We start from the raw sequence: 16,953 nt of genomic DNA on the forward strand, positions 1-16,953 counted from the left end.
AAACAAATAGAATAAAGCAATTATCCATACAAACTGACTTCATGCTTGTAATTTCACTTTAAGAAACTAACAGAAGTGTGTATTATGCACTATTATTAAATTCACTTTAATACTTACCATAAAACAATTTTGAAAATTAAACTAACTCCCTACAAGTTATGAAGTAGATAACATTAAATTAGGAACATAATTTCTTTAAAAACATGTATAAGTGTATTTTACACTAATAACACTCACTATTTTAGAGATTTACATGATTATTATTAACTTATTTGATATTTATTTACCGTAATTTCCGGAAGAAAGGCCGCATCAGCGTAAATGCCGCACTTGAGAAAAATGGCAGGAAAAAAATTAAAATTACACAGAAACGCCGCAATAGATTGCGCGTGACATCGTCGTGGGCCGTATAGATGCAAAAACTCAACCTAAGTCCTGATATATGACATACCAGTTAAGAAAAATGCATGAAATGAAACCATAACTCAAAAATAAATTAAAGGTAAGAAATGTATAGCTTCTGTGCCGTTTAGAGACATTTTCAAAAATTTTCCGCTCCCTTCTTACTTAAAAACTATCCAACAAGTACTTGTACCCAAACTGATGGGATCTGTATTTGGCAGAATGCCAAGAAAAATCCATTCATGCTGAAGGGTAAATATGTCAGAGTTCGTTATTGCGAGGCAGGTGGAGTCGTGTCTGCCTTTGAAAAAAATTGCAGAAAAGGCAGGGGTGGGGAGAGGATGGGTCCTGGAAGATTCATTGAATAGCAGAGAAGAGAGACTATTCAAACTGATGAGAATGTTGATTTGAAAGGGGGAAGAATGTTATTGTTCTGAGATCTCATTTAGGGTGAATAAGGCATGTAGGTCCGTTCAAGGGAAAGAATGTAAACAAAATAACGTTCACAAAAAGCAACTGAGTGGTCTTTTGTGTGGGAATAGCACCAGTCTATGCACAATGCCAAACTATGTACAAATGTTGTAATGCCAAACTATGTACAAACTATGGCCATCCAAACTATGTACAATGACCATCGTAGGAAATATTTTATTTTTAGTGCACCTAAACGCCGCATGGGTAGAAACACCGCACCCGCTGAAAATTTAAGTTTTAAACACGTAAACGCCGCGGCGTTTCTTCTGGAAATTACGATAAACACAGTCAACTACTATTATAATCACAATGTAAGAATATTTTGCAGATTAAAATAACTGATTTGTAAACATACAATTTATTTCCTTGGTTTTTTGAAAGATACTAGAATAATAAACTGTACAATAAAAGATACAAAACATTTGTGCTTTTTTTAAATCTGAAATCTTTTCAGCTATTTTAACATCTAATTTATTTATGTCTATTTCCTTTTCTTTAACTATTCTTCTAAGTTCATTTGCTTTGATAAACACATCAATGTTCATGCTGGTCTCAGCTTCATCTGCTAAAGCATCTACTTCTTCATTAATATCTTTAATGTCCCTTTGAAGAAATTTTTTCTTCTGCTTCATATAATCAATTTCTTCCTCAATGATATTTCTTTTCCTCTTTGAATTTTTAGATTTCGTTAAAGATTTTTGTTCTTCTAAATACTGCATATATTTAGATCTTGCAGAAGCTGCTGCTAATCTCATTTCGTTATTAATTTCAATATTAAGAACAACTCCAGAAAATTTTATGTAATCAAATACTGTGCGTTGAAAAATGTATGATGAGTCACTTAAATTTTCAATTTCAATTGCTTTATTTACAGAGAAGCCCCTTTCCACAGAGGCCTGTCCATGTGACAAGATAAGAATCATTTTCACTGTTTTCCATATTTTTGAATAGTGAAAATCATGAAAATAAGAAGTGAGAAATGTGTCAAGAGAAAGATTTTGAGGATCAAAAGTAGAAAATTCATGTAAATTTGTCTTAACTACTTTGTCTAGAAACTCTCCAAACTGCAGCAGAATTTCATCCCAATCATCTTGTAAAACACGTTTATTCTGCATTAATACCGTTAGAACTATTTTCATTTTGTTCTGGGCTTTTTCTGGACTTTTAACCATCAATCGCGGGTCTATACAAGATGCATTTCGAATAAGAGAATAATTTATTGGACATTTAGACATTAAGTGTTGTACTATTGTTAAGACACATTGTTGACCTTGTTTCAATGCAAAACTTTCAGTTTGTGAAATGTCCTTCTGGCGGCATTTATCATTCATTAACTGCTCAGCAATGAATCCCAAATAAATTTTACTTTTATCATTATAACAATTTGGATCATTAAAATTAAATTTATAAAGATTTTCTCCTTTAGTTATTTTTGAATATTCTAGTTTCAAAATTTTAAAGTGCTGAAGGCAATCATTTACAAGTTTTAAGATATCTTCAGCAAAAAAGGGAATAAGTGGTTTATCACTTTGATAATATTCAAGGAAAGGCAATACTATTTTCGACAGAGAGAGATAAAAATTTAATTTTATAAGAAATGTTTTATCTTTAGTTGCCTCCAAAATATTTGAGAAGGATTTTGATGAATTTTTTTTAAACTTCCCCATTTCAACTTCTTTAATGTACAGTAGCAAGTCATCCCATATTTCAATGGTTCTTTCAATTGCTGGGACATTTTGCAATCATCGGTAAAAGCAGAACTTCACAGGTAGCTTTTTTAAGCCAGATATACTTAAAAAATATTCACGTCTTGCAGGAGAATCTTTAAAAATCCAATATAAGGAGGATAAGAATGATAGAATGTCCCAGCCAGTGGATGACATCCTATGCTTGAAAGCACTGTTAAGAATGTGTAAACCACATGTCCCTGATGTCAAGCATTGAATGTTATATTCCTTTGTCAAGTCCTGTTGCAATAAATCATAAAATTTCCAGTTTACTGCAGGACCATCCATCGATATTTGTAAGAGTTTTTTTGACAAGTCTAGTTTTTCAACACATTCATAAAATTTGGATAAAATAATTTCACTTTTTGCATGCCCTATAAATGCAGATGTAAGGTACTGAGTTCTGACCTTATTTTCGTGATGCCAGTACCTCACATAAATATCTAGTTGCTTCTTTTGATTTGTCAGATTAAGAGTCTCATCAAATAGTAATGTAAAAAACTCAGCATTTTTACAATGCTTTAGTAACAAAGTTTTAAAATAAGGGCCAAGACCAAAATAACAGATATAAAAGCACATTTCTTTTCACCACATGAAAACTATTTTGTAATGGAACTATCCGGGAACATTTTAGTGAATAAAGGCCCAATATCATCACACGATTTAAAAGAATAGTGGCTTTTGATGCACTTAAAAGCCCATAATATTTCTGCATCTGGTAACTTCATATTTGAAAAGAAAAGAATTTATTTTATTATTTTCTACACTTATTGTTGTTGAATTAGCAGTTACATCTTTTCCTGAAGTAGATGGTTCTTCTAACTTGACAAAATTCATGATACTGTTAGAAGAAACTCTGCAGTTGAGAAGGAAAAGATGTTTTGCAGCTAAAAGGGGCATTACATGCAAGGCATTAGTAAAATTAAGTATCGCATATATATGCATATAATGTATCGATATATATATATATATATAATAAGAAATATATATATATATAAAATAAGAAATGTATACTGAAAGTATACATTTTTTACTATATATACACAGTACAAATTCCGAGATCCGGACATCCAATATCTGGAATGATCTAAAATCCGGACCTCAAAGCCACCACCAACCAATTTTTTAGGGCTTTTTTGGAGGGAAGGGGTATGCTTTATGCATGCGCATTAGATTTTTTCCCTCATCATAAAAAAACATGTCGGAAATCCCGATTCTTAATCTCAGTTTGGCACTAAATAAAATATCTCATTATTGAAGAAATAATTACTTTAGCATAAATTTGTGTGATTAGTAACTTGACTCCATAGCTGCGTATTTGCTTGGCATAATCTCAAACCGAAACATTTGTTAATTTTACACCAAGATTATCCTTGATGACAAAATTGCGAATCATTATTTATTGTATTTTGCTTTCATCACCGCATGTTTATCAACAGATGACAACTTGAGTAATGACTCAGGCAGCGACGCCAAATAACAGAGTATTATCCGATTACAGATTTAAGTTTAATGCGCTAAAATGTTGACAAGGGGAGATTTAAGAGAAATTTCTTTCCTTATGCTAAAAATAGATTTTGTTAATGATACTCATAGGACAAACGATTATATTTAGTGCTATCTGAATTAAGAATAACTGATTTGTTATTCACATAAACCAGAACCAGTGCCAGAGCTCGCATGGCTGCACCAGGCGGCAGAATCTAGGGAAGTTAAACAGAAGTTTTTCATTGCGACGACAATGCCCCAATCATCAATCAATTAACGGAGGGCGAAATCTGTAGTATGGTTCTAAATCCAGAAAATACAGTTACCGATAGTGAAGAAAGTAACAGAGAGGTTACTGAACAAGAAAAAATTTTGATTGACAAGTTATTCGGAATTCTCGACACAGCAATTACAGGACTTGAACAATGGAACTTAATAACTCAACAAGAAATTATATGTCTATAGTATTAGTCTAAAGTATCAGCAGATAAAACAAATCAAACAACTCACATTGAAAGAAATGTTTAATAAAGTAAACATATAAATATTAAGCTCTTTTCTTTTGTAAATTTTGATACCCTTTAAATCATAAATGCTTCATTATTTCATAAATCACGATTTCATATTTTCAATTTTATAATTTCTACGTGCCATCTTAGTAGATTTAAAATGATCTAATATCCGGAAAAATCTCAAATCTGGGATCGCCGAAGTCCCGACCTCGGACTTTGTACTGTATAAATAAATATATATATATATATATGGAATGTATATTTTCAGTTAAACTTCTACCCAATAACTTTTTCGTAATTCATGAAAGTTAATTTTGCGTCTAGTTAATTCAGGAAAATTAGTTTCAATTAGTTGTTTTCAGCTTTAAAAATACTAAAAAAATTTTAATTAGTTAGTTGTTTCCAACTAATAATTGTATCGCCATTAGCAAAAATAATGCATTACTATCAACAGCACAGGATTAAACCAAATACTTAATTGTCTATTGCAGCTTCAAAATGTATTTCCGAACTTCACTTTTTCTCGGCTAACGTTACCGAACTTGTCCTTGGCGACCTAAAATCGAAATGCAGCCAACAGATTTCCCGCGAAATCGATAACAGACCCTCTGCAGAAATAAACTCATAATCACGATATCCCATACATATAGTATTTGAAAAAGAGAATAAACTCCGTAGAAGGTGATAAAAATTAATTTATGGCTTAATTGAAACAAACACAGAAATTAAGCTAAGCAAAACCGTGTAAAAACAAATTGAAATGATAAAATGAAACTTAATTTTCATGTGAATTTTCAGCGCTGACTCTCCCATTATAGAAATTTAAATTTGTTTCAAACAAAGACCACATTCAGCTTTATAAGGATTGTCATCCATCAATATCCAGTCTTTGAAGTCAGCTTGATGAAGCCACAGTTTATTGAAAATGCACTTTCCAGGCATCTCGTTCCTATTGGCGTCGGAAGGGTTGTGGCCTTCCAGGTTGGGATTGCTCTAATTGGCAAATATTTTCAGAATCCCCCCTCCTTTTTTTTTTCTCGAGCACCTTCATCATCACTTTCGCCTCAAGAACTTCCGGCTTCATGCTTTCGTCACAATCTGCCTAAATTTATGGATTTCGAAAGATTGGGTGAATAGCCAATCAGACACCGATACTTTCGTTCGGGTAGCTAATTTTTTTTTTTTTTTTTTTAATCGTTTGCAATGCAAATCCGCCAACAGATTGGTTAAGAGCCGTGTAATTTTAATTCCATATTCATGAGAAATCGTAATTCACACTTAGAATGGCAATAATTAGAAATGATAAGAAATGTCAAATGAGCAAAATTAAGGACCGTTTATTCATTTTGGCCCAAATTAAGGACTTTTAAGGGCCAAAAATCATTTTTTAAAAAATTAAGGACTTTTAAGGACCGTACGAACTCTGTTGTCTTAAAAATAACATATGCTTACAAACAAAAGTGCTTGGAAATAAGATATAAGTAGGCCTTAGCAGATTTAAATTTAAATGCTCTATGTGCCATATTAACTGCAGTATAGCAATAGCATATCCAATGCATCTTTCACAACAAGGAACTGAGATAATTTTTATGGTTGAAAGAAATGTTATAAGCTTAAACACTACACTATCAGACATTTTTTTAAAGCAAAATATAAATTTCATCATTCTTTGATATCATACTGATGTACAGATTTGACAAACACTTTGAAAGCATATTAATTAAAAAAATCATCAGTATGATGCAGACAATATTTACCTAGAACAAGTAGCAGCAGAAAGGAAAAACAATATGATATATGTCACAAATGTAAATGCCATGGCAGTAAGTGTCCCTTTTGGTATAGAACGCCCAGGTTCTTTTAAATCCCCTACAAAATTTTACATTATTAATTTTTAAATCTCACAATACTCAAACATGAATAATATAAACTTATTCTCTAGATCATTAATAAAGATTAAAATTTGACTGATATATTCTAATATAGGGAAACAAAAAATACAATAATACCTGATAAGTAATCCATTAAATAAAATGTACTCTAGCACTTACATAGCATTACATCTATAATAAGTATATATGATATGAATATTTACAGAATGATTTTAAATATGGAAATAAAATTTCTATGCCTATTAAATAAAATATCACCATTAATGTCATTTGCATTCATGAATTTGTTTGTCAGCTAACTAGTAAAGACAAAGGATTCAAGGGCTATCTGCCAAAACAGTGACTCAATCAAGACCTTTTTAAGGGATACTATAAAAAGCTTATGATACACATAAGAACAATAATGAAAACATTTAATTATCATGTTTCACCAATAGTACAGAACACATATTCCACTCTTTTACAGTTTTAGTCACTTAGCCACCAGCGTGAGCTGTACAATTTAAAGGACTGGATATTTCAATTTTGCAAAGACAAACAGCACTGCATAAATTAGCATGACTATCAGAACAAAATAGGAAATTCGGTACTGCCATTACTCTTATCAATTTGTTAACAATTAAGGCTTTCCTATTTTCTCATTATGAGACGAAATTTTAAAACTCCTGGACACTACAGCTGTTACAAATTTAGATAACTCATGACAGCAATATAAATTAATTCAGCATTAAAAGGCCAGTATTCTTAATATAGAAACTTTTTATTGAAAAAAATGAAACATTAAATATGAAAATTTGGGAAGAAAATATGGTTGCTTAATCTTCATTAGTTTAACTAGTTATGTAGCTAGTAATTTAATACGAATCAAAATACCTGTGTTTCGAGAAACAGGAAAATTATTTTGATGGAGCGAAATGCATAAACTTTTTGACAGCTTTTTTTTAAATATAGAACTCCTGTGTTTTCTCTTAAAATTCTTCAAAACATGATTACGAAATAATGTGACAGAATACATAATTTATCTTGCAGTACTTTTTTAAGGTAACTGAAATGATTTTGAACAAAAATAAAAAAAATTGATTGATTTTGTTAAGGCACAGCAAGTGAAGGCTATCTGCCAAGGAAGTTATGCATCAGCAGAGAATTTTTTAAAGGAAACTGGCCCATACTAACATTACACATGGAAAAAACCATAAAACCCCCCATACAGCCAAAATATTCACCAGCATTTTAATTCTATGTAGAAGCCCTAGCATTTTACCCACTTAATCAATAATAGGCTAGATAGCACATCTTAACCTCTTTCTTTTCATAACATAAATTTGACAAAACTTGCATTGGAAGATTTACAGTTCAATTTATAATGATTAAAATTATAAATTATACAATTTTAAAAAAATCAACTGGAATTTGATTATAATCTAAATCAACTAGACTTTTATTCATTTTTAAGTTTAAAATATTGAGCTAGCTGTTTATTTTAATTTATAACTATGTCCTAAAAAATATGAGTGTTAGGTTTTAAAGATTTTCAAAATTTGTTTCTTCATATTTTTGATAACGTCTGCAGAAAAACAACCAAAGGCATACTCATAATATTATTGATTTCCAGGAGAAGAATGTTTAATCCAATCATAGAAATCCTCATGGTTATGACATATGACATATTAAAGATGAATTTTAATACATTCCATCAAAATGTCAAGTATAAAGAAAAAAGGGAAATTACAAAAATAACGACTTTTAGAACGCAATTACTAAAAACTTCTGAACTATGATGGAATAGTTCTAGATTTCTATGGACCTACATACTTATGTGTAAAAATAATTATTAACCTGAAATTCAGCAAAAGGAGCCATAGATTTCAACATGAAATGAATATATAAAAATTTTCAAACTTTTGCTGGAAATAATCTTTGGAAATCAATGATATATTGTAAAAGAAAGAACATAATATGTGGCATCAGGTATCAAATGAAATAATTTTTTGTACACACAGAAGTCCTAGAAAACTTGCTCTAAAAATTTATAATTAAGTATTTAAATTGAATACAAACACATAATTCTTGCTATATTAAAAATGCATTTAGTGATTTAAACATTATTATAATTCATAAAAAGTTTCCAGTTCTTGTGTGTTATCCCGAACTGGTAGCTTTGACAAGTTCAAATGTAATCCATATAGCATTCTTAGTGTACTTCATTTGCTACCAAACTATGGTGATAACTTGATTAACATAATTTTCTATTTTTGGTGAATATCATGTACGTATCTCCTGCTGTGTAAATTAAAAGCAGTTGTTAGAACAGTAGCAATAAATACATCATACAGCATCTATTTTGCTATTTGTTAAATTTCAGAAACTTTTAAAGAAAACAATTAATCACAAATTTGGGAAAACTGTTTCACATCTCAACAAGCATGCTGAAGGTTAATGATATGATTGCAACAAGAAAGCAGATATTTACTTGACAAGTTATAGTTACTCTTGTTGTCTACTGAAGGTTTTGATATGGGATGGAAGAAAATTGTATCAAATTTCCTACCCACTATCAAAATCTAACTGAATTTTCAGTATCTATATGTGGAAGACTTGAATCTAAAATCTAATTTGTGGAACTGATAACAAACATGTAGAATCAAAAATAATTTCAATCAACATAGCTCGTATCAAATTTTTAAGGACTAATAATATTTAAATGAATTGTAAAGCCAATAAGTTTAAGTTTTTACAAGTTATTTTGCTATTGATTCAGACCTTTTTCAATTTGCACTTTTCCTTATTTCTAAAGTTTAAGAATAAAATACTTTATTAAGAAACTTTGAAGTACACAAGTTAAAAATAAAAACTTATAAATTTGGAAAAGAATTTTACATTTTATTTTAATGAGAATAACATTATGGATCCCATGTACTACCTTGTTGCAATATTATGTGTAGTGCATAATGTGGGTAGCATCATTACTGAGATTCACTATTAATTTGCTTTAAGAATAAACATATACTTATATACTTAAACTATACAGAAAAGTAAAGTTTAAATACCAGACATGTTTGCTCCAGCCATGATTCCAGTTACACCACTAAACATCACAGCAAAAACTGTAGCAAAAGTTGTCATTTTGCCAGTTGTGTAATCTCTCCCATAATTTTCTAATAAAGATAATAAAAATTATTATACACAAGAAAATGCCTATAAGCAGCACTTACAATAAATTAAACCTCATTTAATTTCCAGGCTCCAGATAAATATAGTTATTTGTACAATGTCCCTCACTTAATTTCTGTCTTCATAATACATGCTGCATAAATATTAACTCAAGTATTCCTGCCCCCTTTTCTTACTGATTTTATCGTACAGAAACTGAGAGGGAAAAATTAATTATTATGGAAAAACTATGCATTCTTACTGTAACTGTGTCCTCCACAATTTTTAGTATCTAAAGCAGAGTTTCTTAAACTTTTTTCAGTCGCGATCCCTTTTCATCACTGAAATTTTTTTGCAGCCTCCAGAACCCCAAAATATTTACAAACATTTTGTGGGACCCATAAGTATTGCACAAATCTGACACACGAGTGAGTGAAACTGTCAATTTTTTCACTTGTACTGTAACATACTATTGTAGTTTTAGGTCATTAACATTAATTTCTAATTTTAAGATATAAAAAAAAATTCGAAGGTTTTAAATAAGTAAAGACAAAATGACAGCGTCACTTGTAAAGCAAGGAAAATGAACGTTTATATTACAGAAAGAATGCGTCAAAATGTTTTCATTTTTTTCTTTGTCTGCATTGTCTTATCTTTATCTATTTTCAGACACATTGTGTAAAAATATTTGGTAATTGTAAAAATATCATAATAAGTTGAAGAAATATCAAAACTGCTAAAATTTTTGGCGACCCATGCTACAGGTTCCGTGACCGCCTTGGAGGTTACGACCCACAGTTTAAGAAACCCTGGTCTAAAGGATACTGTTAAGAGTAAAAACATAACAAATGAAAAATATTCATGGTTAAACTACTAGTAACTATCACAATATTTATTTAAAAGAAACCTACATTCCAATAATGCTAGTAAAATTACAATTAGCAATTATAACAAAAATGCATAGTAATATTAACAATACATTATGTAATGAAATATCCTCATTTCTATTTCTCTGTATCCTTCCATCTATTAGGTGCCTCCATAATAAAGAGACCTCTGCTTCCGACCTTAGTAGTGGCCAAGCCTATAAACAGTTACAGCCTGGCATTGGGAAGGGGAGAACAAATTCCCTGTATTCAGACTGTCTACTCATATTCAATATTCTTCAGATTCATCAACAGCATTATATATGCCTGTTTTCTTGAAGCTCTTCCGTATTATTGTTTCATCAATCAGAGCCCATGCACCCAAAATTGATGTGCAAGTGAATTAGTAAGATGAACTCAAACACTATGTGGATGATTCCATTTTAAAATTTAGAGAAGCTCACTTTCTGAACACCTTGAGAAGGGGAAAATTACTTCAGTACCTAGAAAAAAAATGTTTTGAATCTCATGCTAAAATAACTAAGGGGGGAATACATGAGTAAATATGGTATATGTGTATGTAAATATATATATACACATACACACATACAGGATGATTTAAAATTCTTTAGACAAATTTTAAGTGTGCATCAAATAAACAAAAAGCAGTTATTTTTTCAATACGACAAAGCATCAAAATTATAATGGGCATCCACTAAAGGGAGCTCTTTGCAAATAAATCAGTCGAAGTTTACACTGTAGGATCATTTAAAATGGAAATGTTACAAACATAGGATACAGCACTATAATCATACAAATCTGGTGAAGATGTTTTATTTATGAGAAAGTGAAACAAAAAAGGCCATGCACTGTCATCAGATATTTGAGCTTCTGCATCAATGATTATGTATAACAAGGAGATTTGAAGTAAAGAGACATAGTGGTTGAGAACGAATGGTGCATTCACCTGTCACAGAAGTGATCATACACAAAGCTGAATATGACCCAAATATAAATACACAAACTACTTCTCATAAGTTTAATATTTCACAAGTCAGTATGTTTCACATATTGCAGGATGAATCTTTATACTCTTAAGAGATGAAACATATTCTGGTATTCATAAGTGGAGGCTACCCCTGAGATTCACATCTGCACTTAAATTTTTAGTGCAGCGTAGACTGATTTTCAAGTTTTTAAAAAAAAAAAAATTTTTTTTTTAAGCTTCATTTTTAAGGGATGGTATCGTGAATGCACACAAAACTGGCACATGTAGGCATATAAAAACCCGCAAACAACAAGGCTATATGGTTCTAACAATATTTCATCAGTTACATTTAGGCAGTAATTGTGGGAAATTGTTTGTGAGGCTCATAGATTCTCTGATAATAGCTCAATGAAACTCTACTTATAAATAAAAATAATGTTCTAATAATTACCCAAAATCAGCGTTTATGATTGTAAAGTGTATTCTGCACATTGTTACATATTGTTTTCATTTACTGCATTTTAAGCACTAATTTTAGAGTGTATCTTTGGTACTTACACAATATCATAACCAACACAGTAGAAGTTGCTAAATTTTCAGAATGCATCAAACTCTCACAAATTATGTATATAACAATTTTTCAGTCAAGCTACATTGTCATTTCTTGCATGCTTCAATATTTAAGTGTTCTTCTGTCGGGATCATGCTGAAGTACAATACCAAAGTTATGTGGGATGCTGAGTTTATAGAAATCTTTGATTTTTTTATAGTGAAAACAGATAGCTTTGTAGTCAGTAGAACCCAGGTACACCCATGCATTGTATTTTGAATAGCTAAAGTGTGTTTTCTTTTAATAAGTTGATAATGTTTACTGACTTATGATAAATATCAACAGTTTAGCAATTTTGCTGAAGAAAGTTGCTAGAATTGTCTTCTTACACCCTGATAGGTAATTTTTATTGAATTTAATGATGACTTAGATTACAATTCTTTTTCTTCTGTAAAATATCACAAAACTGCAACAAGGTTGTTGCATTAACACATACTTTTGTGTAACTGAATTTGCAGTTATGTATTTTATATTCAGTTATGTATGTTACATTATTTTTCAGTTATATACATTATATTATTTCTTCTTGCTAATTTGGAATAATTATTTGAACAGATCTATGCAATGTAAAGAAATTTTAAATATTATCTATCATAAAGCTACAAAATAAGAAGGATGCCCATTTATAATTTAATAATTTAAATAAATTTTTAATATAAATACATTTAAATAAATTTTAACAAAACTAATAAAGTAAATTGTAAGAAATATCTACAGACTAAAGAGCAAGATACTGATACAGAACTAATTTATACATATTTTATATAAACAAAATTCCATACCCCAAATATTACTGGTGAATGTATGCCAACTAAATCCAGTATATTCAGCCTGAGTTAAGTTCAAAATGGTATTTTCAGCAGGAATGGAAACAAAAAATGGATGCACTGATAGAAAACTGATAAGGACAGAAACAGTACTGAAAATTACTATGAAAAATATGATAACAGATGTGCGTGCAAACATAGATGCTCCAACAAGGCACACAATCAGGTTAAAAAAGTTTAGACAGGATCCAAAGAGAAAGTTGTACCATTTTCCACCAGGTAAAATAGATTCCAAACTTCCTAAAAATAGACATAATTCAAGTGTAAATTTTAGAATGTAGCAAATCAGAAACAAACTTAAAACACAAACATTGTGATATAAGTATTCATTTTTATGCAAGAATTTTATGAATGAGAAATCTGCTTTAATAAAAAAATTTAGCAAAAATACTTGTTTCAATGGTTTATTTTAAAAGCTACATTATTTTAGTCAGAAGGATTACTGATGCTCTTTCCCTCTGACAATTTTAAAACTTGTATCCCAAAATATGATATGGGCATACTAATACAAATTTGCAGAAGGAAAGAATTAGGGATTTTTTTCATTAAAAACTGGGTACTAAAAAACATAATGCAAGTTAAGTTAAATTAATTCATACACAAAAAATACACATAAAAAATACAAACTTCTTTAAAAGAAAATATATTTCAAATATACACATTGTTTTATTTTTTAAGCTGCAATGGCACTACTTACTGTGAAAGACATGGATACCTTAATTCTCAAAGTGTACTTTTGGTTTAATTTTCAGGTATAATGTCATGGCCAAAGAAGGCTTGAGATTGGAAATCAGCACTAAGACAACAATGATGAACAACTATTGGTAAGCATCTTAGTAATTTCACAAACTCCAAAACCTGATTCTAAACTATTAAATAAAGGTAGTGCTTTTAAAAGCCACACAGCCATAACAATGGATAGTCCAATGCCTGAGTTTAAAATGCATAATTTGCTTGATCATTCGAGGTATCACTGTAAAAGAAGATCTAAAGATCACATCTTGGCACTTGAAGAATAGCAATGAATACTAACTTTTTTAACTTTTTGTTTGGTGTTATCTATTAGCGGATATCATCATCTAAAATCTCAAGCAGCATTCTCTAACAATTATTGGTTCTAACTACCAAATACAGATGGCACCATTAGACCAACAATGGTGTATGGCAACAACAACTGAGCTGTATACTTTTTCTAAACTTTGAACTTTATAAACATAAAAAATATGTATAGTCTATTCTGATTTTCATGGATCTGTTTTAAAATACAATTTAAGAAAAAAATCTTATGTCATTTAAATTGAGACATTTTGAAATCCTGCATTTAAAAATGAGATATGGCCAAATGTTTTTAACAGTTTTAGTTAATATCAGTTTTTAGTTTAATATGAGTGGTGCAGCTGGCATATTTTTGGGGTGGCATTTGCTCCTTGAAATATAATGGATCTTTGGGGTAGAAAGAATAATCAAAATGTCTTAAGAATATAGCAAAATTCACTACAGTTATATGAGGTGACATGTGTCATGGTGGACTGCAACAATATTATAATATGGGGGCTGGCTAATATTCAGATTATAAAAGGCACTAGCTCCTACTCAGGTCATGCATATGTGAATACAACTTCACATAGTCTATGTTACCTACAAGATAAATCATATAAGGCAATCAGTTTATTGTTTGGGATTTGACTTCAGGTTGAACTACCAGTATATTATCCATTCAATCATTAGAGAGGTCAAGAATCAAGAGATGCTGAATTTTGATACAAAACTGAATTGAGGAGAGAATTATTTTAAACCAGACATAGTATTTAAAGAAATTAAAAGGATATTTCAACAGCTTTACTTTCTTGCTATGCCTTCCTTACTCCATTGGAACTTTTTAATGAAATGACAGTTAAATTATGATCTTAGTGATATATATATAAAGAAAGTATTTCATTGAGAAAGAACTATTTCAGAACTTTATTTCTTAGCTGGCTGGGAAGGCAAAACTGGAATGTGGAAGCTTAGTGTCTCTGAACTTTCACAATTTATTCTAAAATACAGTCTTTGAAAAGTCAAAATAGAATTAGAAATATTCTAATTCTACTTCAAATTTTTCTTGCTGTTGCTTAAGTATGAGTTGTTGTGAGAGTAGCTTCTTTAGATACTAATTAGTTAAGAACCACCAGAGACCTAAAAATGAGCATCTTGTATTTAACAAATACTTTACAGAAGAGCAACTGGAGTAGTGAAACAAACTACTAGAATGTTATCATTGATTTTTCTAATAGAAAAATAAATAAATAAATAAATAAATAAATAAATAGCACTTTAAAATGTTGCAATTCTCTTTCTAAAATGAAGCTTTTATTTATTTTCCAATATGTTGTTCTGACATTTTACAGATTTCATTTTTTTAGCATGCATTAAACGGGGCAGCAAAAGCTCTATTTATGCCATTGTATCACATACTGACCACTAAAATTTGCACCCACCCTCAAATCACGTTATCAAAAAAAGTTAAACCAGTCCTTTCTGTTCTTTGCCATTAAATCAATGAAATAAAGAGTTCTTTTATGAAAACTTTAAATTAAGAAAACTTATGTTCAAGATGAAAGCAAGAATCCATTGAAAGAAGTTTAGTTCAAATACATATTTGTGAAAAAATTTATAAAAACCATTTCAATTACAATTACGTGGCAAAAAGTGATGTCAAATAAAACCTACTTAAAAGTCTACATGAAAGTCACATTTTTTTGTTAAACATTTGTAACATATTATTTTATTTGTGAAGCATAATGTATCTTATGTTTGTTCATGAATTTTTAGTTATATAAAATGCTTAGCTTAAAATAACTCTGAAAGTTGTTCTATTGTGAAAAATAAAACAAATAAAAACAGTGGCCATAAATCACTCCCACTTTTTATTATATCTTCTATGTCAGTTTTCAGACTGATGCAGTATATTCCTTATAAGTGTTAACAATATGCATACTTGATGGCTACAAGACTCCTAATAAAATATCCATCATCTGAACAGAGGCTTAAATGCAATGATTTCATCATTGCTTATAAATATCAATATTACATTCATTTTTATTCTTCAAATGCCTTTGCACAAAAGTAAAAATATCACAATCTTAGTTCAATGACGACCAAGCTGCCAAAAAAATCAATAATAGAGAAAACTCTCAAAAGACATTAAAAAAGTAAGACATAACGATAAAATTCTTGAGCTAAGTGCTTTTGAGCTAAGCTTGCTTGTATATTTGAAAATTTAAAGAAACTAATTATAATGTTAAGAACTAAAATTCTAGCATATTTCAGAGAAGACTGCATATTTTATTGAGAGGGAAAGGAAGGTTTTTTGAATATTATAATTTTTAAGATGAATTTTTTTCACAGAATACATAAATATTGCACAATCTCAATGAAGATATATACAACAACTGATATTATTACTTTATATCAGTTGTTGTATATATCTTCACTGACACTGTTTATATGATTAATGTCTTCTCTCTTTCTTATTATTGTAACAATAGAGAAAACCAGTTATACCAATAAAATAAAATAAAATCATCTAGCTCCAAAAAAATATTTCTTAAGGGCATCACTTAACATTTAGAACAGATAGAAAAATGCTACTTCTTCCCATAACCGCTTCAAGTGCTGAAAGTGTGGTTATTGCTAATATCACTCAATATAATATCATAGGCCATGGTGTGATTACCTAGCCAGCAGATGTTTGAAAGCAATATATAAGAATCTAGTTAGCCAGGAGAAAAAACTGTTTTTTTATGGCACATATAGTTTCTTTTAATTAGTATTCTTCATTCCTAAACTTTATTGGAAAAAAAAAAAAAAAAAATCTTTGCTAGTGGTATGGCCAGTGGCTCATTCTGGATATTGCATATCCCAGATTTTGGATTCGGTACTGTATACAAAATACTTCCAATGAATAGAAAACTTCATATCTCTGTATGAATAAGACAATGATATATTAACTGCTCCCAAAAATAATACAGTCGAAAT

At 30.0% G+C, this 16,953-nt stretch overlaps 1 protein-coding gene across 2 annotated transcripts in view; it reads right to left on the reverse strand.

The window, feature by feature from the left end:
* LOC118196171 (solute carrier family 12 member 9) overlaps positions 1-16,953 on the reverse strand; it is a 55,115-nt gene that overhangs the window by 23,315 nt on the left and 14,847 nt on the right. For both annotated transcript variants that reach the window (XM_085821893.1, XM_085821894.1), the window contains exons 5-7: positions 12,892-13,176; positions 9,543-9,650; positions 6,361-6,472 (exon numbers count right to left, since the gene is read on the reverse strand). In XM_085821893.1, the coding sequence (XP_085678019.1) occupies positions 6,361-6,472; positions 9,543-9,650; positions 12,892-13,176 (505 nt within the window). The remainder of the gene's footprint in view (positions 1-6,360; positions 6,473-9,542; positions 9,651-12,891; positions 13,177-16,953) is intronic.

This window comes from Stegodyphus dumicola, chromosome 8 (genome assembly GCF_044657685.1).
Source record: "Stegodyphus dumicola isolate Sdum_Otavi_A_Nest chromosome 8, ASM4465768v1".
NCBI lineage: Eukaryota > Metazoa > Arthropoda > Arachnida > Araneae > Eresidae > Stegodyphus > Stegodyphus dumicola.